General features: G+C 41.7%; 3 protein-coding genes across 7 annotated transcripts in view; 2 read left to right on the top strand and 1 right to left on the bottom strand.

The window, feature by feature from the left end:
• On the top strand, positions 1–9,045 carry nt5dc3 (5'-nucleotidase domain containing 3). 3 transcript variants are annotated; one of them, XM_005929086.3, is made up of 15 exons: positions 252–417; positions 871–937; positions 1,418–1,602; positions 2,054–2,128; positions 2,223–2,278; positions 2,385–2,475; positions 2,557–2,694; positions 3,506–3,566; positions 3,728–3,830; positions 4,487–4,588; positions 4,732–4,813; positions 4,912–4,998; positions 7,895–8,035; positions 8,165–8,229; positions 8,337–9,045. In XM_005929086.3, exons 1-15 carry the CDS (start codon positions 394–396, stop codon positions 8,596–8,598), a joined length of 1,539 nt encoding a protein of 512 aa, XP_005929148.1. In that variant the 5' UTR covers positions 252–393; the 3' UTR covers positions 8,599–9,045. The 3 variants fall into 3 exon arrangements, with proteins under 3 accessions (XP_005929147.1, XP_005929148.1, XP_042077909.1); XM_005929085.3 differs by lacking the exon at positions 871–937 and having other exon boundaries at positions 1–417; XM_042221975.1 differs by lacking the exon at positions 252–417 and having other exon boundaries at positions 426–937.
• Positions 9,046–9,669: 624 nt separating this feature from the next.
• Positions 9,670–13,195, top strand: parietopsin. Its single transcript, XM_005929081.3, has 4 exons — positions 9,670–10,378; positions 11,927–12,255; positions 12,405–12,650; positions 12,786–13,195. The coding sequence occupies exons 1-4, from the start codon at positions 10,027–10,029 to the stop codon at positions 12,939–12,941; spliced, it is 1,083 nt and encodes a 360-aa protein (XP_005929143.1). The 5' UTR covers positions 9,670–10,026; the 3' UTR covers positions 12,942–13,195.
• Positions 10,957–25,039, bottom strand: part of LOC102307328 (potassium voltage-gated channel subfamily D member 2) — a 39,031-nt gene continuing 24,948 nt past the window's right edge. For 2 of the 3 annotated variants that reach the window (XM_005929082.3, XM_014335761.2), the window contains 5 exons: positions 23,672–23,834; positions 23,033–23,131; positions 21,832–21,930; positions 20,560–20,780; positions 10,957–19,691 (listed from right to left, as the gene is read on the bottom strand). In XM_005929082.3, the coding sequence (XP_005929144.1) occupies positions 19,517–19,691; positions 20,560–20,780; positions 21,832–21,930; positions 23,033–23,131; positions 23,672–23,834 (757 nt within the window). In that variant the 3' untranslated portion in view covers positions 10,957–19,516. The remainder of the gene's footprint in view (positions 19,692–20,559; positions 20,781–21,831; positions 21,931–23,032; positions 23,132–23,671; positions 23,835–25,039) is intronic. The other variant, XM_005929083.3, reaches the window with a different exon arrangement.

Here is a 25,039-nt window from a genome sequence, read left to right on the forward strand (position 1 = left end):
AAGTGACGTAAGAGCAACTACACAGCGACAGTTTCTGTTTTTGCCGAGGGAGCCCGTTGCCGCATGCAGTCGGCTGGGGAGTACACCGCAACCTCCGCACGGTCCGCCACGCTCTGAACAAAGCTATGGCGCCCTGGTCTTTGCCGCTCTCGTCTCTTCTGAAACACACGGACTGTCTGCAGAGGGCCAATATTTTCTGTAATGTCGTACAGGGGTTACACCACCACTACCATCCGGTAAGGTCTCGGTTATGGAAACGGAATTTCAGAGCGGTGTCCCAGGGAGTTGGTCAGCTACTCTCCCACGAGCCCAGAGCCGGAAAGTGCGCAGCATCTGTTTGTAGCAGCTCCTTAGACGGTCAGAACACGACAGAGAGGCTGTGGTCTGTTTACGATGAGACCAAAAGACAAACTGGAGGTAAGGTCACTGTTCACAGTGAGGCGGCTCCTCATTAATAATTACAGCCCTGCCCTAAATACAAAGCTGCTGTTTCTTTATAACTCTGTCATGGCTTGTGTTTCCTGCTGACTAACTACATCTCGCCATTCCTCTATATTAATAGCTTCTCAGACAGCAGACTCTAAATGTGGAAAATAGGTTGTACCTGTAACTTGATTTATTTGTGTATCACTGATGCTAACAAATCCCCAATGTCTACATTTCGGAACCTTAAAACCTGCATGTTTTTATTTATTGCATTACTGATTAATGATCTTTTTTAAAGGTCAGAATTTGTTGGGAAGTTGACATTGAAGGGTTAAATCAACACTGTGCTGATGTTTGACTGAGGTGTTCTTTTACACACCTTTTGTCCACTCCTGAATGAGAGTAACCTTGGGAGTTGGTGTGATTAGCACTGTTGCCTCACAGGAAGAAGCTTCCCGGTTTCCTCCACATGTTTTAGCTTCCTTCCACATTCCAAAGACATTCATGTCAGGTGAGTTGGTGACTCTAAACTGGCCATGGATGTGAGATAGATAAAATATTTTAGGTGCATAGAATCAAGAGCTGTATGAATGCACCCCCCCCCCCCTTTTCTAATGTATTAGTTTTTACATGTTTGTCACAATTACATATTTTCAGATCCTCAAAAACTTATATTCACTTCTTCTGATTACTATAAATGATTTTAATAATGCTATAAATAAAATAGACGTGACAGTCAATGTAGGCAATATACTTATTAATTATAGATGAAATATATACAATAATGCAAGAATTTATTATAAATATTTTTTAAAAACACAGATGTTAATAATTGCTGTACATGTGTCTGTGCAAAGTTTTGCTGAGATTGGCCCACTTGTTAAGAAAGAGGTAGGATATATACAGATACATTCCTCATCTGTATTATTGTATATATTTCTGAATTCAAATAAGCTGAAGAAAGCTCTTGTGTTTTTATTTTTCTTCTCAGATCTGATCTCCGTTATAACTGCCAACTCTGTCGACCCAGACACTATTTTTGCCAACAATGAGATGAGCCTGCGAGACATAGAGATCTACGGGTTCGACTACGACTACACTCTGGCATTCTACTCCAGCCATCTCCACACTCTCATCTTCAACATAGCACGGGACATCCTCGTCACTAACCACCGGGTGTGTGTTGTGATTGATTCTACAACCTGACACTACTGATTAAGTCACCCCTCCGCTCAACCATAACTGGTTGCCCACACATGGCCACCCATCCCTGAGCCCGGTTCTGTCCGGCTTCTTCCTTTGAAAAGGGAGTTTTTTTCTTTCCACTGTCACCAAATGCTTACTCGTACGGGTCATCTGATAGTTTGGGTTTAGGGTCTTTACCAAACAAGCCAAAGCGTCTTGAGGCAGTGGTTGTTGTGCATTGGCTAAAAACAAAGCAAGTTAATTTATGTAACAGATTCTTAAAGGTTGTCAGTGTGCTAAGGTCTAAACGAAGCTACAACCCTGTTTAAGCTCCATGTGCAAAAGTACATTTACTTTTGTGGGTAATTTATGTTGCTCATTGGTTTTAAGTAAACCTAATGCTTTTCTTGTCACTAAATGTAAACCTTTGTTTTTTTTAAAGTATCCAGAGGGCCTGCGAAAGTACGAATACATTCCAAGTTTTGCTGTAAGAGGACTTCACTATGACGTCCAAAAGGTGAGAGTGGAGCTTCCATTGTCTTAAACTGTTTAGACAATCTAAGATCGATGTGAGGACCATCGGTATGATGATTATATTTAATCATTTTTAGGCATTACTGATGAAGATAGATGCTTTTCACTATATCCAGTTGGGAACTGTATACAGGTATGTGTGCACTTTGTTAATTCCATGTCTGAGTAGTGACCATTTATATGACGATACAAATGACATGCTGTTTAGGAATTTACATTGTTTAATGTTTTTGATTCAGAGGTCTTCATCCAGTTCCTGACGAAGAAGTAATTGCCATGTATGAAGGCTGCCATGTTCCTCTGGAGATCATGAGTGACTTCTATGGCAAGGTGATCAGCACTTCCACACTGTCATGTCTCCACACAGATACTGTAACAAACATAATAATTATGATAATGACTTCCCTGCAGAGTTCACATGGCCATACGATGAAACAGTTCATGGACATATTCTCCCTGCCTGAGATGACCCTTCTGTCGTGTGTCAACGACTTCTTCATGAGGCACAACATCGACTATGAGCCAGTCCATCTCTACAAAGATGTAAAGGTCAGCTGTCTTGTTATCGCTGTACCTTGTTTTAATGCAATGATTTAACAGCACTCTCTTTTTCCTGATTGGATCTCGAAAAAGGCCAGTGTGTGTGTGATGAGAATAAATCCAGCCACATGTTCATGACTGTAACTGTATTTACATGTTTCCAGGGAGCGCTGTGGTACTCCAGCCATTCGGTTCCATCTTATATTTAGATCTGAAAAGCAATGTCTAATTTTAGTCAAGCACGCTCGCTTGCAGCCATGTGCGTCTGTTCTCTGGTGGCTCCACGACTTCACAGGGAGACCGGCGAAAAATCAGATCTGCGTTCTCCCTTTGAGGCCAACTGTCACGGTGGGCCTCTCAGTTCTGTGTCACACTGTAGGGTATTTGTCAGATCGCTGTCTTTAAAAAGTCCTCACACTGACTCTCTGTTCCGCTAATGCTTCTCATGTTTGCTCAAGGACACCCCCTTCCTCCATTTTTTAATTACTTTCAAGCCCATTTTATTATTTTTTACTTCTTTTGTGCATCAAACAATCTTTGTAAATGTTAAACATCCTAAGTTTTCCCTGAGGGGATCAGGATTTCAGGGGAAAGTTTACTCGCACACTCATTGATTCAAACACTTTCTCAGTGTGTCACCAAAGAAACTAAACTCTGGGGCTTTCTTTCTTGATATTCATTTGTATTCACAGATGCACTTGCTTTGTGCTTCTAAGTCAACTGTTTATATTCACAGCAAAGTTGCTATTGGACCTGAATGTTAACATAGCGTCGCTGAAGTTATAGCTTGTGACTAACGGCTGTTTACTTTTCTTCACAGGAAGCTATTAGGGATGTTCATGTCAAGGGCATAATGTACCGAGCTGTGGAGGCGGATATTGGTAATTTTACTTTGATTTATATTACTTAGTTTGAACTAATGAAAGAAACGATATGGCCACATCTGAATAGTTGCCAAGAAATAAAAACACAATTTAGGCTTAATGAAGCTGTGATTTACAATTAAAAGCATAGGGTTTCTTTTCCCCCTCTCTCTTTTCAGAGAAGTACATTTGCTATGGTGAGCAAAGCCACGCTGTGCTGAAGAAGCTGTCAGCGCAAGGAAAAAAGATGTTCCTCATTACCAATAGCCCTTTTGACTTTGTGTAAGTGAGAGCAAACAGAGTGCAAGTGTTTGTTGACGTGATTAATTAAAAATGTCGTGTATTGGTGTACTAATGTTTAATTGGTGCCGCTTTATAATGCCCCAAGTTTTATGGATGGGCAAACACACATCAGCAGGCTGGTGTTTGTAATTCTTTGTAAATCATTCACTGTGAAGCCTTTTGAAGTGTCTTTTTTTCCAGAAATATAACAAGCTTGTGCGTATCCAACCTCGAAAGGTTGAAAAATCACTGAAATTATGTCTTTGATATAATATTTTGTTACACTGAGTTATCAGGATGGGCCTGATGTGTGCTACAATGTGCACGATCTCGTGTTTTTATTAATGTCGTAATTGGAAGAATGGGCTTCATAACTGTGTTAGTAAATGTGTAAATGTTAAAATGAGATGTTGATATTTTAATTAACAGGCAATCTAAGTTGTGCCCAGCTGGGTTTGGATTTGACTGTCCTCCATTTTTATGAATTAACAGGTGGACCAATTTGCAAGTTTAACTGAGTTTACGCTAGCCTAGTGCTGCATTGACATGCTAATCCAGGTGTAAAGCTATGCCCTAAGCTTAGTGTTATTGCACCCTCACAACGAGCTCTAAGGCGCTGCTGACAAAGTAAAAAGCGGAATCTTTGTTTGCTGCAGGGATCGAGGAATGAACTTCATCGTAGGAAAAGACTGGAGGGACTTGTTTGATGTTGTCATTGTTCAAGCTGATAAACCTAGTTTCTTTAATGACAGGAGGAAGTAAGTAATATGCTTCTCATACTATCTTCATGTTATGTTTTAGGGCACTTAAATAACACATGCCAGTGTGGCTACATTGTGTTGATCGTTGTATAAAAATGTGCATCGCTTTACTAAATATCCAATTTGCCGTTTTGTTTTAGACCTTTCAGGCGAGTGACAGACAAAGGTGTGCTGCTGTGGGACAGAATTCACAGGCTGGAAAAAGGGCAGATCTATAAACAGGTACTGTGCCCATTTAACAATTCTAATAAATCCCACTGGATACACTGCATGATGAAACAAATGGTTAATCTTTCTTTCTGTATGACTTTGGTATTCAGGGAAACCTTTATGAATTCCTCAGGCTGACCGGCTGGAGAGGATCCAAAGTACTCTACTTTGGAGATCACATCTACAGCGACTTGGCAGTAAGTTGCATATTTATAACAAAGCATTAAAACTACACCAAGGCCTGCAGTGTTAAAATTATTGTACTATTAATACAAACAAAGAGTGGAACCCCGCTTTGACCATGCAGTGCTTTGATAATGCTCCGTTTAGTATGTTTTCCCAGAACTCAAAGGTCTCAGGCTGGATTATTCTTTACAACAATCTAAGTCTTACCTGTTCTGGAAGAAGACAACAGGGTGTGAAATATACAACTAAATGCACTGAAGCCTAGTTACTTAGACGCTGCATTGGGTTTGGCTGATAAATTAAAGGGAGACTTTTTAATAAGAGCACAGCATCAGGTCAGGGTATTGATCTGGTCAGTTAAGTAGCAGAGGGGGTTGTTAATAGGTTTTAGTTGCTTTCATGTTAATTACATTAACAACAGGTGCACTAGTGGAGCAACAATAAATCTACCCCCAAAACAGGAATGGTATTACAGGTGGAGGCCACAGAGATTTTTTTCCCTCCTCATATTTTCTGGCTGTTTTTCACTAGTTTTGCAGTAGTCCCACTCCTCCTCCTCCTCCTCCTCCTCCTCCTCCAAGTCCTCCAGTCATACATGCAATTTCCATAAGGTTTACTGTGTCTCCCAGCACAGTCTCAGGAGCATGGAGGAGATTCCAGGAGACAGGCAGTTACTCTAAGAGGGCCAGACAGGGCTGTAGATCTGTTTTTGCACAAAAGAGCAGATACAGAGGAACAGGATGAGAATGCCAGAGCTGCAAAATGACCTCCAGCAGGCCATTGGTGTGAATCTGACCAGACAAGTAGAAACAGACTCCATGAGAGTGGCTTGAGGGCTCAATTGGCATTTGCCATAGAATACCAGAAGGGCACCCTGTGCTTTTCACAGATGAGGTTCACCCTGAGCACCTGACAGACATAAAAGGGTCTGGTTTGGGCTTTATAATTGTGGAGAACGTTATGCTGCCTCTAATATTGTTCGGCATGACTGGTTTGGTGGTGGGTCAGTGAGGTCTGGGGAGGTATATCCATTGAGGCAGGGACAGATCTCTACAGGCTAGCTGACGACACCATGATTCCCATTAGCTATCAGGATGAAATCCCTGGACCCATTGTGAGAACCTACTCTGATGCAGTGGGTGCTGGGTTCCTCCTGGTACATGACAATGCCTCATGTGTGAGAGTATGCAGGCATTTCCTGGAGGATTACATAATTGATACCACTGACTGACCTCAATGTTCGGCTGATCTGAATCCAGCAGAACACCTCTGGGACATTATGTTTTAGTCCATCCAACGCAGCCAGATTGAACGTTAACTGTCCAGGAGTTCAGTAATGCCCTTGTTCAGATCTGGGAGATTCCCCAACCGTTGTCTCATTAGAAGCATGGCCCAATGTTGTCAGGCATGCATGTAACCACATGGGCACCATACAAACTACTGAGTGTAGATTGATCATTTTGATTTTCATCAGATGATCTGGCTTCCTTTCATTCCTAACACATTACACAGTAGGTATCAGTACAGATATCCAGTAGGATTTTTTTCCCCCCATTGACATTTGATGTGTTTTTAAAGTGATCACTTAAGTTTGTATGACACACCTGCTGTATAGATAGATAGATAGAAAGAAAGAAAGAAAGAAAGAAAGAAAGAAAGAAAGAAAGAAAGAAAGAAAGAACTTTATTAATCCCTCGGGTAGGTTCCTCTGGGAAATTCACTCATGAGTAGCACAGCACATCACCACCTCTTATCTTTTCATGCCTGTAACTCAGGAACTGGCAACAGCTTGGACAAAGCAGGTTACATATATGTATAAACTTGATTAGCAGTAAAAGCTGATAATGAGAGGTAGATTTTATATCGTTGGCATGATGCCTTGCAGGTGGCAGGCAGCCAGGAGTCAGTTATGTCGTCTTGCTTGTTTAGAGAGATGGAAGCTGGCATTTTGTAGTTTACACTAGTCACAGCTTACACTCAGGCTGTCTGGCTGTGGAATGACCTCATTGCTGCAAGTGGGCACAGAGTAGAAACATTTCTGAGTTTCCTCTTTTTAATTACTCAAGTCCAAAACATGTTCCCGCTTTGGATGTGTTGCAGATGGCATTTTCAGAGGTCATGTTCCTCTTAACTAGCAGATGAAATTGTTATAGTTTAGTTCTGGTTATCTGTCTTTACTTAGACGTACTACCGTAAGTATGAAACACTGTGTGTTCTGTGTTTATTATTGTTTAATCAGAATCAGAATCGTGTTTATTGGCCAAGTATATGTGCAGACACATACAGGGAATTTGGTTCCGGTAGCACAGCAATGTAACACACGCACGCACGCACACAAAGCTGTGTAAACCAACTATAAATAACTAATCTAAACTTATATGCATAAAATACAGAAATGAATGAGGTGGAATGAATACTACAGAATCTACATAAGGTGCAGCTGCAGTCTGGCAGTGGGAGCAGTGTGACAGGTCAACTGTTTAGAAGGGAGATGGCGAGGGGAAAGAAACTGTTCCTATGTCGGGTGGTCCTGGTCTGCAGGCTTCTGTACCGTCTGCCAGAGGGCAGCAGATCAAAAAGTCTGTGTGCATGGTGTGAGGGGTCTGTGATGATTTTCCCTGCCCGTTTCCTGGTTCTTGAGAGGTACAGATCCTGGATGGAGGGCAGGGGGTTACCGATGATCCTTTCTGCTGCCCGTACAGTCCGCTGCAGTCTGCTCCTGTCCTGTTTAGTGGCTGCACCATACCAGACAGTGATGGAGGAGCACAGGACAGACTCAAATGATTTATTTCCTCCATACCCTGTGCTAAAGATTCACGGCTCAAGCCCCAGACTGAAGGAGTATATTTCTAAATTATTGGCCTATCATGATCATGAAGATGGATCTACTGATCTTTTGTTCAACAGGATCTAACACTGAAACATGGCTGGAGGACGGGTGCCATCATTCCTGAGCTGAGGAAGGAGATTAAGATCATGAATACACCAGAGTACGTCCACATGATGACCTGGTTACAGTCACTGACTGGACTTATTGAACAGATGCAGGTCAGAAACCTAGTATATCATCCCTCCTCTTAGTCTTTTATTTGTATTATTATTGTTATTGTACTTTATAAACTTTAATTTCATTCTTAAAGTTTTTTTGGTTCACATTTATGCACTGCTCTCTAACAGGTGCACAGGGATCCAACGTCTCGAGCTGTGGTCGAGGAGTGGATCAAAGAAAGAGAAGCCATGAAGTAATAACAAAATGTTTTATTTATCTAAAACCATTTTGGATAATTTTTAGAGATATTGTGGAATCGATCTAACCATATCTCGATGGTTGTGTTTTCATATATTACAGGCCTCAGACCAAGGACATCTTCAATGCTCAGTTTGGAAGTCTCTTTCGAACATACCACAACCCCACTTACTTCTCACGCCGACTCTCGCGCTTCGCTGACATCTACATGGCCTCCATCAGCTGCCTGCTCAACTACGACTTCCAGCACACCTTTTTCCCTCGCCGTACTCCTCTGCAGCACGAAGCCTCCTACTGGCCCGAGCACGGTTCTGCCGGTTTAGGTGCCTCCTCTCCAGCTCCACAGGACCAAAGCAGAGTGTGATTAGCAACAGAAAACCACCGTAAAAAGCAAAACGCAGAGGCTGAATGATCTCAATCATTCGTTCATTTATTTAATTTTATTTTCTTCAGCATGCCACATTTTGAAGTGAGCTCCAATGGTGACAGTTGATGTAAACTGTTTATAAAATTTGTGCTTTAAATTAGTAATTTATGTCCTTGTAAAACAACAAGTCTTAAGATGAGTAGTTTGTGTTTGACAGAATTGTTTAATTAAATGAATAGATGATTTTATGCAGTACAAACAACAGGGGGCAGTCACGCACCGTTTTTGTTTTCTCCTATTTCGAGCTGTGAATTGCACACAAATCATCTATGCCTTTTATGTCCTTTGCATCTGTGGGTGTAATGGATATTTACAGTTACATTACAGACTGCGTTGCCTTAATCCCTTTGTTTACGTTACAGCAGTATTTTTTTTTTTGCAACACCCTGATATAACTTTGTTGCAATTAGCTTTTTCAGAAAAACATTTGCCAGCCACAATCTCCGTTGATGTCATTATTTGCTGCACATTGTCAAGCAAACTGCACTTTGATGTTCTGAGACGTTTAATAGTTTTAGGAGTTCTCACACAGCACAGCCTGTATGTCTCATTTTAGCAGGTGAGAAATGTTCAATTTTCTCAGGAGAAAAAAAAATAGAACATCATCGCTATATTTAGCATGAATGTTGCTTTTTGATGTGTGAAGGAAGCTGCGTTTTGGGTTTGTTAGGTTTGACACTTTTGTAGGAGATGAGTAAAATGTTTTGTGCTGTAACCGTGGCTATATTTTATATATATATGCTGGAGTTTTTAAAAAAGGAATATCAAAGGGAAAATTACAGTGGCCACAACCATGACCTCATAGTCTTGGTCTGTAGTTTAAATGATGTGTTTATGAAGTGTTTACTTACGGTCTATTTCATTATTTATTAAACTGGAAATGGCCTGATCCTAACCCAGTGATTATGTCGTCATTTAAAAGGGCATGATCTGATCTGCCGACTTAATTAGCACGTATGTGTTCACTGAATGAGTAATCCATTCATTCTTTGCTTATGTTATTGGTATTATTACCTATACAAACAACAAAAGGTTTCATAGTTGAAATTTAATTTTCAGGACTAATTGCACCGGTGTTAATAACCACTCGAGTTTCTAATTACAGTTATAGCAGAGGGTTTATTGGGATTAATCCCCCACCCAAATCGTGTTACTGACTAATTTACCGTATTGCATCTGGGGCTTTAACTGTCAGGCAGGTGCAGGCTCTGGGATCTTAGAAAGAAAAAAAAGAAGCCTAGTGCTTTGACAGGGATCAAAAATGATCAAACCAATGATATTGGCTCCTGAGCTGAGGAGAGAGTATCTGGGGGTTCAGTCCCTGACCTCATAGATGCTTCATTAAGGCTGGATAGTTTGGGCACCATGGACACCAACAGCACACCTCTGAGCTCCAGCTCTCCATTCCCTTCCATCCAAACTGAGGTGGTGACCGTACCACCAACCATCTTCCCTCATGTGGGCTACAGCATCCTTTCTTTCCTCATGTTCATCAACACGGTGCTATCAGTGTTTAACAACAGTGTGGTCATAGCTGTGATGCTGAGGAATTCGGCTCTCCTACAGCCAATGAACGTTTTGATCCTCAGCCTCGCTGTGTCTGACCTCATGATAGGCCTTTGTGGCTCCCTGGTGGTCACCATCACAAACTACCAAGGCTCCTATTTTATTGGACACACAGCCTGTGTGCTCCAGGGATTTTCAGTCAATTACTTTGGTAAGTTTAGTTGTTATATGCGGTGTTTTTGTATGTGTGTGTTTCTGGAGTTCAGACTTTCTGTCTGTCTTACTGTCTTTGGTCCATAAATTCACATTATATTCTACCATTCTTATGCAGGTGACACTCAGTTGTATCTATCATTTTACTCTGATGATCTAAATTCTGTTCTCAAACTAATGAGCTGCATTGATTGCCGTATGACTTGAAACTTTTTACAACTGGACAGGGACAAGACAGAAATACTTGTAGTTTCTTATTTATTATCCCTGTCTCTGAAACACAGTGAGCAGTGAGCTGAGTCAGGGACCTTGGCATTATTTTGGACAGTGATCTCAGTTTTGATAATTACTCATTTAACCAGAACTGCTTTCTAGCACTCAAAAATATATTAAAAGTTGGAAAATTCTTATCTCAAACTGACTTTGAGAAACTGGTTCATGCTGTCATATCAAGGATGTTCGAATATTATAACGCTGTGTTTTCAGGACACTCCAAATCATCAGTAGAATTACTTCAACTCATTAAAAACGCAGCAACCAGAATTCTTAAAGGTATGAAGGACAATGATACCCCACTATTGAAGGCACTGCACTGGCTCCCAGTACAGCATGGAATTACCTTTTAAATCTTTTTAATAGGTCACAAAGCTCTTAATGGTTTGAACACCCCCAGTACATCTCTGACTTGCTCACTGTTTATGACCGAGTCAGACCTCTCTGGTGATCAGGTGTAGATCTTGACGTTCCTAGAATCAGATCCAAATATGCTGATGGTGCTTCTTTTAGATACTGTTGTCCTGCTCTTTGGAACAAGCTGCCTGCTGACCTGAGATCAGTTACATCTGTGGCAACATTCAAAAATAGACTCAAAACCTTTTTTGTTCAAACAGACCTAGACACAGAGGTTTATATGTTTGTTTCTTCTGTTAAGCACATTGAGTTTACACATAATAAAATGTAGTGTATGAATCCAGTTGCCACTGTCATTCTGTCACAGTGAGACATACTAATTAAAATTACTACCGGTAATGCTTTAGATTTCTAGAAAATTTAATTTTATTTATACAGTGCCAAATCACAACAACCGTTGCCCAGGGAGCTTCATATTGTAAGGTAAAGACCCTACAATAATCGAGAGAAAATTATCCTTGTAAGCAAGCATTTAACAGCGGAAAGGAAAAACTCAATTTTAACAGGAAGAAACCTCTAGAAGAACCAGACTTAGGGAGGAGCCTGAAAGTTGAAGGCTCTGCTTCCCATTCTGCTTTTAAATATCCTGGGAACCAAGAAACATTAGAAAATCTTACATTTTTGGAGCATCTTTTTTAGCATTTCAAGAAATGACTTTTGTTTCTTTTGTGTTTTATGAATGTTTTCTTTGCATGTAGAGTTTAGTCACGTGTCAGATTTATCAGATATCTTCTTCATGACACCCGAGCATACTCAAAAATCATTGGAGTTGATAACTCTATAAAAGAAAAGAACTCCAAGTATGCCTTGAACTGTCTAAATGTCAGTTATGTTTTCTTGTTGTTGTCTTGTCTAGGTTTGGTGTCTCTCTGCACTCTTACTCTTCTTGCCTATGAGCGATACAATGTGGTATGCAAGCCAAAAGCTGGTTTAAAGCTGAGGATGCGGAGAAGCATCTTTGGCTTGCTGTTTGTCTGGATCTTCTGCTTGTTTTGGGCTGTGGCGCCATTATTTGGCTGGAGCTCCTACGGACCTGGGGGGGTCCAGACATCCTGCTCACTGGCCTGGGAAGAGAGATCATGGAGCAACTACAGCTATCTCATTTTCTACACACTCCTCTGCTTCATTATTCCAGTTGCAATCATCATCTACTGCTACTTTAAACTGCTGAAATCCATGAATAAGGTGGGTGTGTAATAGCTTTTGCTTATTCATTACGCCATTTAAGCAACATTTAAAATTCATGCATCTATCTATGTTTGCTTGCAGTCTACCGCATGCATAGTAAAACAAGTAATTAGCTTTTAATGTGGCCCAACGTTGCTCTCTTCTAGCTGAACAGGAGTGTGGAGCTACAAGGTGGGCGTTCCAGCCAGAAAGAGAATGATCATGCCATCAGTATGGTGTTGGCTATGGTAGTAGCATTTTTTGCCTGCTGGCTGCCCTACACAGCATTGTCATTGGTGGTAGTTATAGATCCAGAGCTGCACATTCCTCCTCTAGTTGCCACCATGCCAATGTACTTTGCCAAGACGAGTCCAATCTACAACCCCATCATCTACTTCCTTTCCAACAAACAGGTAAAAGCACACAGGTACTGTAGAACTGAGATAAAATCTTGATTGTGAACAAAGATTGAAGAAACACTGTTTGTGAAGTTATTGCTCATATTTCCTGACAGTTCTTGTTCTTGGTTGTTTTTTTTTTCCTATCAGTTCCGTGATTGTGCTCTGGAGGTGCTGTCTTGTGGCCGTTACATTCCTCATGGGTCCACCAGTGTCAGCATCCGCATGCACTCTGTGAACAAGGGGAGCTGGCTGTCCTCCTTTGGCAGAAGTGTCAACACACACAGCAAGGTGTTGCCTCTGTGACAAAAAAAAGCTGTCATGGTTGTCTGCGTTCACTGGTGCCTCATCAAGAAGACAGACCAGGACACCTACAGACTCGAGTCTGTCACAGAGGTACCAACGTTGTTAGAGAACAGAATCAGCTCAGAGGCTGACAGGGATATTCAGAAGGTTGGACAAAAAAACGGGAAACTTCACAATAAAATGCTGTAATGCAACACAATACCATGTAAATGTTGTGTTATTTTTTTGTTTTAAATTTATTTTCCTGACTAGAATATTATATTGCGTGGTTATTTTGTAGTCTCTTCTTTTGATCTGTAACATTTTACTAACAAAACCAGTGATGATTTTTACTTATGAATTGAAGGAGATATATAACAAACAGAAATACACTACATAAAAAAATGTATGTGGTTTTCAATTTCTTTCCATTTTTAAACACACTAGGATGGTTAAACACACCCAGACTGCAGAGAAAGACTGTGGGAAACTGAAATCCTAGACTTTTTTTCTTTTCTTTTTTTGCATAAATTTAATGCAGTGGATCTTTTTCTACTCATTTTACTCATATAAGACGTCATTTCCTATTTTTCTTCCTAATATTGTTGAACTGTTGGGTAATGAATTGTTAATTCGTGCATATAGTAGACTGTGTGACCCTTTTTACATTAGGAGGACTGTTCTGGGAATAGGTGATCTGTTTTTATGGAAGCTATACAGCACACCATCCTCCTGTGTGATAGCATTATGCAACAACAACAAAAAAATTTGAATTAAAGTCAACAGTAGCCAGCTCCGTGGTCTAATCAATACTGACAGCTTGGTCAAATAATTTTATTTGTTTTTGGATTATGTAATAAGTCCTTCCTTTTCCCAACTCTCACACTTTCCAAACGTCTGCTGCACAAAAACATTGCTCCGGCATTATTTCTTTGTCGAGCGCCTTTGTGAATACACAATGTACTCGGTAAAATTATTATTTTTTTATTCTAGGGAAATAGCAAAGAAAAAATAATATGCTTAAATCAGTTTTTCTCTACCCACAAAATCGCATTAGGAAAACATGAGAAATTTCGGTGCACTTGTTAAGCAAGCTTGCTGCACAGCTCACCTTGTGCATGTTTTAACAATGAGTAGTCAGTCAGGCAGTAAAAGACTTTCATTTTACTTGGTTAGCCTGCTCTGTGGTCTGGCAATTTTTCATTTGTATTATTTTGTGCTTTTTCGTCTGTGTAGACAGTTCAAAGGGGCATTAGGCGGTTCAGAGAAGGGTAACATAATAACATCTCTGGGTCTGATTCAAAGGCAGGACATCGTGTCCCACGTGACACGTTCCTGAAGCAACGATGAGTCACGAAGAGAAAAATGCATTGCTGATTAACGATGGAGTAAAAGCACCCAGTTGAGGAGAATTTTTTTTTCACTCTTGAGTTGGTGCTAACAAACAGGATAATTAATTTAAATCAATCACTGTAACAATCCATCATTAGTTTTACTCAAAAATTACTATGTGACAAGTCAAACTTCAGCTTTGAGCAGCAGATCAGTTTCTCAGTGGTCCTAATCAATGAAATCCAGCCACACAGTCTCAGGCTTCAGGAACAGCCACAAGCACGGCGAAAGAGCTAGTTTCCCCTTTGGCGCACTGTAGTTACAAAACTGTAGCAGTATTTTTAAATTAAATCTACACGTCACATTACTTCACATTACACTGTGCACAGCTGAGTGATATCTTTCAGGTAATTGTTTAGTGCTCTGCTACAATATTTTACATTGTCTTTTTTTTTGTCTGTATGTAAGCTTTGTTATATTAGTGTGAATCTGTTTCACTCTCTTGCTCACATTGTTCCTACCCACCTGTTTGGTGCGCTGTAAATATTGCAGATGGGCATCTGCTTCGGAATAAAGTGTTTTTGATCTTTTATCTTGTGGTTATAAGCTGCACATTGTCTTTGGCGTCCAGATATTGTCAGATGTGCGATCACTGATTTTGTTCTTTTCCAGAACTTCTGATTTGATTCCATATGTTACTGGAAGATATTTGATCAGCCTAATATGTTAGATGATCAAAAGCAAAATGCATTATATATTAATCTAATCCCAGATTTGGTGTAGTCCATAGCTTGCATATTTGAAGCAAAGAGCATTTCACACTTTATCTCCAAACAGGATTACACAGTGTCGTGCAATAATCCTGCAGCATTGCTCGCTTTATATCCTGAGCCAATTCAAGAACTCCCAAGTCATCCATCTGGCATGCTTAATGCAAAGCTTTTAACCTTTGTGGTGCACTGTATTAATATGACACGGACAGCTGTTCAGTTCGCACATGTGCGCACAGTATCCTGTGCATTACAGTGCCATGCCGTCATCATCGCCGCATTATAGATTTGAACCCCTGCCTGGCTTTTTTTTTTTTTTTTTTTTTTGCAGTTATATCAGGATTGAGACAATGGTGACGTAATTGCTATTTAATTAACAGCCATCGTTTCCCCCCAGTTGTCTCTGCTGTGAATACACTGCAGAGCTTTTAATGAATGTGAACACTGAGGACTCCCAGGTGACCCGCCGGTGCTGTCGAATGATAATGAAAAGGGCGGATTCTTTGGCGCAAATTGTCTGAGCTACAGGTTTACCAGTTAATATTATTCATTCAGTGGCGATAAGGGACGCAGGCTTGACGTGCGTTTGGTCAGCGTGGAAAGAGTGATGATAAAGAACTAAATATGTTGGCTCTTTGAATCCAGAGATGAGAGGCGAGCCCACACCTGCACTAGACTCTGGGAACAATACAGCCTTGGAGGAATACGTTGAAATCGCATTTGTGCTGGCGAACAGCTTTATTCTCTCCAGCACTTCTGTTGTGGGGGCTGCGGCAAATGTTTTTGTCATACTGGCGGTGTATCGGCAAAAGTCCCTGCAAACTTCCAATAACGCGCTGGTGGTCAGTCTGGCTGTTATAGACTTTCTGAGATGTGTAATCGATTGCCCGGTTCTCTTAACCATCGTTGTGAGTGTGTATCGAAACAGAAAAGTGGACAGTTTCATCTGTGATGTACAAATGGCCTCTTTTTCATTCAGCTGCTGTATCCAGTTGTTAACACTGGCGTGCATAAGTGCAGAGAGATACCAGGCCATTGCACAGCCCTTCAAAGCCAATCAAAGGAAAAGGCGAATTAAGGCGCTGATTCCTCTCACATGGACCTTCGCTATTCTGGTGTCTGCTTTTTGTGTGATATTTTTGAGGGACTCACCTTTGCATATGAAATGCCAACGACAACAGAGAGAAACGTTATTCTCTTTTGACAAATTTGGGCTTTACATGCTATTCCCACTGTGGGCAGCGTGTTTTGGTGTCATCATTGGATTCTACGCTCGCATATTTGCCCTGGTGAGATCACACAGCCGTAAAATATTTGACAAAGGTACTTTTACTCTTGCTACAAAAGACAAAAATGAAGAGAAGCCGGAGAAAGAAAAAGCCGCAGTGGTGGAAAATGAATGTGGAAGATTTGAGCAAAACCCCACTTTGAGCTTAGGCAATGCTCAGACACAAGCTGAATCAAATTCACCCAAAGAAAAATCAGTACAATCTGTCTCCATCAATTCAGAGGATAAGAAAGAATTTAAAGATACAGTGAAGATGAGCAATGCAGAAACAAAACAAGCTCGGCCCCTTCCAGTACAGGCTACAGTGCTTACTGAGAAAAAACCTTTAAAAACAGAGCAGTCAAACCCCCATGTCATGAAGGTTGAAGTGAATCTGTCAAATGGAGATGCTGATTCAAATGTTAAGAGCTTAACCACAAAGCGGGCGTCAGTCAGTTTCAACACACAGGAACAGTCCAAAGACAGACTGAAGTCTGAAGAAGAATCCAAAGAAAACAGCCTCCTGCAGCCCCCATCATTGCCTGCACCAAATGTAAATTCTCAGTCTACTACTATCTTACTGACAGAGCCTGACCAAGCCCTAAACAACAATGAAGGAGAAACACTGACTGTTGCCTCACAGGCTCAGGTGACCGCTTCACCTCCAGTCTCAAGCAACGTCCCCGAAACAGAAGCAATGCAACTCCCTGCAGCGGTAGAAGGGGCTGTTTGCATGATGCCTTCAAAAGCAAGTAAAGAGAGAGCAAACAAAAAGAAAGAGGGCAAAATGGCTAAACGTGCTGGCTATATAATTCTAACCTTCCTCTTATTCTGGTTACCACTGATCACAACGATCCTGGTGAATTACTTGGTTCACAAAAACACAAACTCACAGGTAAGTGTCAGCAGCAATAGGCTTGTGATTACTCTCTATTATTGCAGGGTCGTTACCTTACAATACAAAACACGTCGGGGGGGCTGTTGCTGTGATTTAGTGCTATGTAAATGAAATGGGATTCACATGAAAATCTCTGTTGTGTTATACAAAGTTCATCTAAAGATCTCTTAATTCTTAAAATTGCCTATTGTTTTTCAGATAATTATCATTGAAGACATGGAGGTCCTGTCAGTGTCTGTTGCCTGCATCACGTCACTAAGTGACCCAATCATATACGCTGCAGTAAACCCTCAGTTTTCTTCAGAATTTTATCGGCTGAAAAACAGGATGAAGTCCATATTTCATAAGAAAAGATAGACTTTCCACCCCTATAAACATCTTTTAAGTGGCTCTAGACCCAATGACTGTATTCATATTCGCTGTGCAAGTGAATATAGAATTTAATAACGTTTGTCTAGTCATTGTCCAAATATTAACTAAATTAAATCCCAGTTGTCAAAGTGGGATTTTTCTTTTTTTTTTATTTGGGTATAAGAAGCTTATTATTTTATATGCCGCTGCGTTATCTTAGATTTTATGCAGGCTGACTTCTCAGCAGTTACTAAACACTGCAGAGCAGCGGCAGTGCATGCTGTGAGAAGCTGCCTGGACTAACGCAATCAGCTCTGCAGGGGGGGTCGGTGCTGCGCTCTCTGTCAAACAATCACAGAGGCCTGCAGTCTGTCTCCAGAGACCCTGCAGCCGCGACCCACCGCTGGGCCAGTCAGGTCTTCACATGTCCTCCAGCAGCACCTAATTATTATGCCATCCTGTTATAAAAGATGCTCTTTGAGTAGTCGTGAAAAAAACATTATCAGATCTACCTAATTATTTTCTTTCTTTTTTTGTAATAAAAGAAAAGACATGGGTCATTTAATGGATGTTTCCATAGAGCTACAGTATTTATTCTATCCACTGCACCAAATGCACAATGTGTGTGATCATTTGTCCCCTTTTCCCTTGCCGCTTACATATGTGGTCCGTGACAAGACTTGTGTTTCATTAAAAGCAGAATTTACATCATGACATACCAGGCTCACTTGTTTCCTTCCCACCAATCTCGTTTTTACTGACAAACCAACAAGAAGCAGAGACATACTTTAATAAAACAGAATTCGGCAATGAGAGCATGCAAATCCTTAATTCAACCAGTTAACAGACAGAAAGAGAATGCCAACAAGTGTCAACTAAATCTAGAAATAAGAGAGGAGCCAGCTTCAAATGCGGTTGAGAAAGTCCTAACTGAGATATTTACAACATGAAAAGTGTACAAAATGGCCCTTTGACACAGTAAACTCCACCGAGGCTTGCTTTTGAATATCATAAGAATTGGTAAGTCATTGGGATTGATGCTCAAAACTCTCTCATATAGTTTTCAGTCCAAATACCACGTGTCCACATTAGGGTTAGTATTAGTTAAGTGCCGCCGAGAACATTGACTTATGTTTCTACCTTGTGACCTAACTAATATATACCCTGTATAGTTCTCAGTATCAATTATTAACTAACGACAGCGGCTGTCACACAGATCCATATCAGGATGTCAAATATGTAAGCTAACACAGAATTCGTCATTTGACTTTCACTTTGCACATTTCACAAACATGGTCAGGATGCGTAGTATATTTTACTCGTCATCGAGCGATGTTTTTCAACTAGTTAATGAGTCAGTTAATGAAAAATCACAACAGTTATCCATTCTGGTGGATGTACGATTTTTGGAATTTACAACAGTGAGGGGAGCGTTAGAAAACATGTCATTGAAGGGGGTTGGGGTTCAAAACAATCGATGTAACAAGCAGTGAGTGAAACGAATGTCCCGCGATGTGTAAAGGAGACTGATTTAATATTCACAAAGATCGCCTTCAGGCAATGAATATGTGTGCTTTGTCATCAGAGGCCATCGAGAATGACCTTTAAACATCCGCATTTCCTCCTTAAATCATAGACAACAAATATGACTACATTACATAATCAAAAATAAAGTTGTTTTTCTTTTTTCCTCAGTATTTTTAGGCAACGACGATGACCACGCGTTCCTCGCCCTCTTCCTTGCTCTTGCTGTGCTTGATGGAGCAAGATCTGCTGGTTCACTTCCAAGGCAGCTGTCCACATCATATTAATACCATGCAGAGTTTGACATCAGATGAGATAACAACTTCAAAAAAACCCTCGACCTCTGTTAATCTTATAATCCTTCTTAGATTATGGCAGGTTGATGCTCGGTGGTCCCTCTCCTCAGCATCTGGTGCTTCTTGAGACCAGTTAGCCGATCAGATAGGCGTGACATCTACAAGGCAGATACTCGGACAATGTTGCTCTGAGAGTATGCTGTGGTGGTGGAGCCGTCCCCGTCTGATGAAGTCACCACCGGGGCAGATAAGCTGACCATGGAGGGAGTGATGTAAGGTTCATCACATTTCAAGGGCACGGTCTCGTCGAGTTTAGCGTTCAGGCTGGCGCGACTGTGAAAGAAAACAAGGGATTAAAAGAGGCTGAAAGGTCTGAGCTTGCAAAATGTACACGGCACAAACCTGTTATTTAATATGTTCTTGTACAACGTATACACGAGTGAGGATTGTATACATGCATGAATACACGCCCTCTTTATGAAGAGGTTCATCCTGTGATGCGTATGCTGTAAAAATCCTACATTTTTAATTTACTGTCCGAGAACAGTCCTTTATTGTAAATACTGAAATGATGTTCCACACACGGCAGACGTTTTCAGAGCAATAGCACCAGACTACTCCACCCAGTTTGGAATCGCAGATTCTTTTTTTTTTTGACCTTCTGAAGTAACAAGAACTGCAGATCATTTATATTGTACTTGCCTATGGGAATGGGTTTGCTCAGGGGAATCTGCTGCCACCCGTTGTAATGAAGAGGAAGGGTATTTAATTTGTGGTACTCACAGGGGGGGAGAAAAAAGACCTGTTACTCTGCATAATCCACTGAATGTGCTTTCAACAGTTTTCATGAGAGCAATTAGGCAGGAAGCAGTTCCAGTGAAAAACAGTGAGGATTATTCCGAGATAACAGGAATACTGTGCTGGGATAACAGCATTAACTACAGCACGTTAGTGCGTTTATGTCAATACAACCTACATACTGTATATGCCAGCTGTACTGTCGATCTTTTTTATCTTTCCTTGTGCTTGTAGCTGCTTGTTCATTTGTTGCTCTTTGCTGTTGCTGCATATCTCCACATTTATTGAGGAGGGAAGAGGTGACATCACTTGTAGATGTATGATCAAATCAAAAAACACACAAGTCATTCATTTAATTTCTCAGCATCCCAAAAAGCACTGTGAAGTCAGAGAGACTACATACCTGTTAGCCACTGGCCTCTCTCTTATCTGTATGGTGCTGAGCTCCTGGTTATTTGTGCTGGGCAGGCTGAAGCTGCTCTTCTTTCTATGGCGTCGAGAGCAGCATGAGCCCAGGCCGTGAGGAGACGAGGACACGGAGGAGGTCCGGGAGCCGGACTTGTTCATTACGGAGACCTCCATGCAGTTTGCCTGAAAGGTCTGCTCGTCCACAAACTCGTGATTCTGGAGAAGGAAAAAAAATTGGATTCAGTGTTGCTTATGAATCACTCTATTACATCGATGATTGGCTCTGCTCAATGATGAGTAAAGATGTTTCACAGTAAAGCCTAAACAGACTGAACAGAATCCACTGCAAAATTGTTTAATAATTGTAAAATGAATCATCAAGGGAATAGAAATATATTGGCCCAGATGTCCATATTAAGTGCCATCTGTGAGAACATTCACAACTGTTATCGCTGTGAAAAACGAGCAGAACTTGAAGGTCAGCCTTCAAGTGTGTTTCGGGCCCCGCCAGCAGGTGGCAGAGAGAGGCTGTGCAAGATCTGATGCCGTGCCTTGAATCTTATAGCTCACCTCTGTCACTCTTGGTCTGCTCTCTGTCTGTTATCTATAATGCACACTGTAAAAGACCTGATGTAAACCTTTTCATCGCCACGGGAATAGTGTGAAACCATTTTTTGGAGCTTTTCCCAGATGAGAGGCAAGCCGGTTAATAGGAGAGGGATCATCTCATGACAAGAAAAACTGATTCACTCCCTGCATACGTCTGTTTGCAGAGTTTAGATCTGCACGAGTGTAAACCTCATGTCAGAGCAAAGAATAAAAGAGGCCCCTGCATCTCTAAATTATTGATACAGTAAAATGAAGTACGCCGGTTTGTTTAGATGAAATAATCCTTGTGGATGGCAGAGCCACGGTATCTTTAGCATGTCGCTGGCTCGGGGACTCAACATTTCCCAGCCCCATTTAAAGCTATTTTTAACTTATGCTGAACAGGAAATAGATTGTACAGTCTGAGCATAGATGAAAAAAAAAGTCACTTTATTTCTATTTGCAACTCACTGTAACAGGTTGGAACTACTGATGATACAGCGCAGACTGTAGGAGTAATGCAATGAAAGGAGCTTTTTTTCCCCCCCACAGAGAGCTATTTTAAACCGTGTGAAGTCTGTTACCAAGATAGTAAAAAATGAAAAATACCAAAGCTTTCATCTTCCAATCGACATGGCTTTAAGGTCTTCTAAGATTTTTTTTTGTCTGTTTTTTTTACCGTGGTCTTTTCCAGGCAGTGCAGCAGATGATGATGCTGGCTCTCGAAAGGAGGGCTGGGGGCCTTCCCCACCAGGGCTTGTCCTGCCTCCTTGGAAGCCTTGATAGAGTTAAAAGAGAAAAACAAAACAAAACAAAGAGAAAACCACAGCAGTGTAGATGAGCAGGGTTACATTCTGCTAGTAGACAGTCAACAGCAAGTAGCTCGGCGATGTAGTGGCGAGGACGCAAAAGCACCGAGAGTTGAAATGCTGATCTGTAGCATGGCAGCCAGTCCACTGAACCTAGTGACACGGCGACGTTTTAGGGGTGGGTGCACAGAAACTGCGACTAATCGCAGCGTCTTTACGCTGAGAACACTGGTTTTCTTATTCTTTCACAAATTTGATGATAAGAAGCAGGAAAAGTCCAATTCGAGGTGAAATCGCTTTCAATGCGGCAGCAGTGGCACACCTAGACACAGATCAAACACAGCGTACCAAACACAGCAACAGCATTCTGCACCATAATGTCACCACACATATGAGACACACTTTATGAAGCTTTGCGCGGCTCTGGGATGGACGGTATGCTGTATTAGTCTGCACTACAACCTGGGATGCTCTAGAAAATACGCACAAAACACACAGCAGATCCAAAAAAACAACCCCCCCCCCTCCCCCTACAAAAAAACGTCCCCAAATCAAACAGCAACAAAAAACAAACCAAAACAGAGTTTAGAGGAGATGTGGGCTGAGCGGACAGCCTCCACAGGTGACATACTGTCATGTAAGCCTTTGTCTCCCTCCTTCCCCTCCAAACCCTGTTGGACAGACATGCAGAGCTTGGTTAATGAGTAAGTGTGAGTGTAATGGCTGAGGCTCCACCAGAAGGCAAGTATGCCTGCCTGGTCCTCCTGCTGCATGGACAGAGAGAGGGAGTGTTGACAAGGAATGTCAATGCTGCAGCTGAGAGGGTTGATGTAAGAGAGGACGATCACACTGAAGCACTGGAATGACAGCAGCCCCTGTGTTACAGCATGAAAAGCTTCCCCGTGTGTGTGTGTGTGTGTGTGTGTATAGTGTGTGGTGGCATGCCCCCCCACCCCCGACCACCCTACCCACACCCCTGAGCAGAGTGACATGCAAGCATCAGCGAGGCCCCGGTCAGTCAGCCCCCACCCCCCACCCTCAAGCCGCTGCTTGGCCCCCAATCCGGTTTACCTCCTCCAGTGAGTCGATCAGGAGCCCATTTTGTTTGTAGCGCATATAGGCATTAGTGCCTCGAATCTTCACAGCGCGGATTCTAGCGAGGCGAGTTTTCTGTTTGAACAAACAGACCTCTGTTTTAGCCTCTGACAGTTTGTCCGTCACACTAATTGGCTACGTCTTCCTCCACCACCCCTCCTCCCCACCCCGCCCTCTCCACCCGCCCCGGCAGCCGCAGTATTTAGTGGAGAAAGGGTATGCCCAAATCTACGATTAGGAAGTTCTGCCTTAGCAAACACTTTTAGAAAGAAATGCACATATTGCTATCGAAAAAGCTGCTGACACAATACTCTGAAGATCATTTGTTCTGTCATTGTCATTCGCTCTTTTATTTCCCTCGTTCCCCCCCCCACCCCGAAATATACTTAAGCAAGTCAATACACACATACGCTCAATAGACACACAATACGCAGAAGCACAATAAAAGATTAATATTCTGGAAGATAGCGTTTGCCCTGTCATTCTGTTACATGCGGATAAGACAGGGACAGAGAAGAGGGGGAGAAAAAAGAGGGCAGATAGAAGCAAAATAAAGACAGATAGGGGGGAAAGGAAGACAGTGGCAAAGGAAGGGGGAAGGCGGGGAGCCAATACCCTCTGTGCTCGTCGTTTCTCTGCCCGCTGGCTTTGGTGGTAGATACGGCTGAAGTTTGACACTATGACAGGGACAGGCAAGGCAATGACCAGCACCCCACTCAGAGAGCATATGGACCCAAACACCTTCCCTACGATTGTTTTTGGCACCATGTCACCGTACCTGAAACACACACAAAACAGATAAGAGTGAGCACACTGGGTAGGAACACAAACAGGGAAAAAATCTTCCACTCAGGAGGTTTATTTAGCATGTCAAGTTGTTGCGTGTGCCTAACGGTATTTTTAATAGTCTTGAAGATAGTTACGGTGACCTTGGGATATTTCACACCTTCAAATAAAAAGTCACACATTTGAAGTGGGCGAAGAATAAATAGGACTCCCTCTGATGTCACCTCTCCCCGGCCTAGTTTCTACACGCCATTGCGATGTTCCTCTTTTAAAACACTGTTTCATATATAATTACACACCTGCTGGCATCGGCTAATGCTTTCACGTCGTGACCAAATGCGCTACATATCCTCCGTGACCTCTGTTAGCCAAACAGCTTGTGAAAGATACAGCGAGTAGTATCACGTTGAGTAAAAGCAAAAAGGGGAAGGGAGCAGTGTGATGCCGAACCCCGGAGAGATCGATTAAGTCTGTGGTCCTCGGCGACAGCCACCGGTGTGTTTTGTTCTTATTCCCACATTAAAATGGAATATGGAGACGCAAAGGGAACCCAAATATTCAACACAAGGAGAAAAGAGCTTTTCTGGCACACATGCATGACACTGATGAGGAATCTTTCATGGTATACCTGAGCACAAATAAAGCATGTCATTTTTCAGTGGTGAACAGGCTGCATTCAACAGATTAAAGGCTGCGCTTCTGTCAGGTTGGACTGACTCATCCCCAGTCCCATCAAATTAACGTGCCTGTCTTCTGCTAGAAAGCCAAATCCGTCTCTGTTCAAGGCAAACCTGAAATCAAACTGTTTTCGTCACCTCGTTTTCTTTACTTTAGCAGGCACCCTCAGCACCACTTACTAAGCACTAAAACCAAGGATACCAAACTGAAGAAGAGAGACACTTCCTGACTTTCCCTGAAACTTTGTTGTCTTTTCACCTGTTTTATAAAAGACATAGCTTTGGCGATACTAGGCCATTATATGCTCCTATTTTGATGACAAAATTTGATTTAATGCCAACATGTGCAACAAAGGTAATTCAGGTCATTCATAAACACTGTTATAAAATGATATCGCAAAATGTAAAAAATTTGCAATACAATCCCAGGCATGTCTGAAAGCAAGAGACATGCCTGAGGCTAATATGTTCACGAGCTTTTGAAAAACTGCCACAGTGAAGGTTTTAAAAACCTCAGTTT

This window comes from Haplochromis burtoni, unplaced genomic scaffold, assembly GCF_018398535.1.
Source record: "Haplochromis burtoni strain Fernald_Lab_line unplaced genomic scaffold, NCSU_Asbu1 Contig_77, whole genome shotgun sequence".
NCBI classification, from domain to species: domain Eukaryota; kingdom Metazoa; phylum Chordata; class Actinopteri; order Cichliformes; family Cichlidae; genus Haplochromis; species Haplochromis burtoni.

Coding starts and splice junctions, on each gene's coding strand:
- nt5dc3 (XM_005929085.3), top strand. CDS start 126: ATGGCGCCCTGGTCTTTGCCGCTCTCGTCTCTTCTGAAACACACGGAC. Junction 3,567..3,727: donor AGCTGTGGAGGCGGATATTG/GTAATTTTACTT, acceptor CTCTCTTTTCAG/AGAAGTACATTTGCTATGGT. Junction 3,831..4,486: donor AATAGCCCTTTTGACTTTGT/GTAAGTGAGAGC, acceptor TGTTTGCTGCAG/GGATCGAGGAATGAACTTCA.
- parietopsin (XM_005929081.3), top strand. CDS start 10,027: ATGGACACCAACAGCACACCTCTGAGCTCCAGCTCTCCATTCCCTTCC. Junction 12,256..12,404: donor TGCTGAAATCCATGAATAAG/GTGGGTGTGTAA, acceptor GCTCTCTTCTAG/CTGAACAGGAGTGTGGAGCT. Junction 12,651..12,785: donor ACTTCCTTTCCAACAAACAG/GTAAAAGCACAC, acceptor TTTTCCTATCAG/TTCCGTGATTGTGCTCTGGA.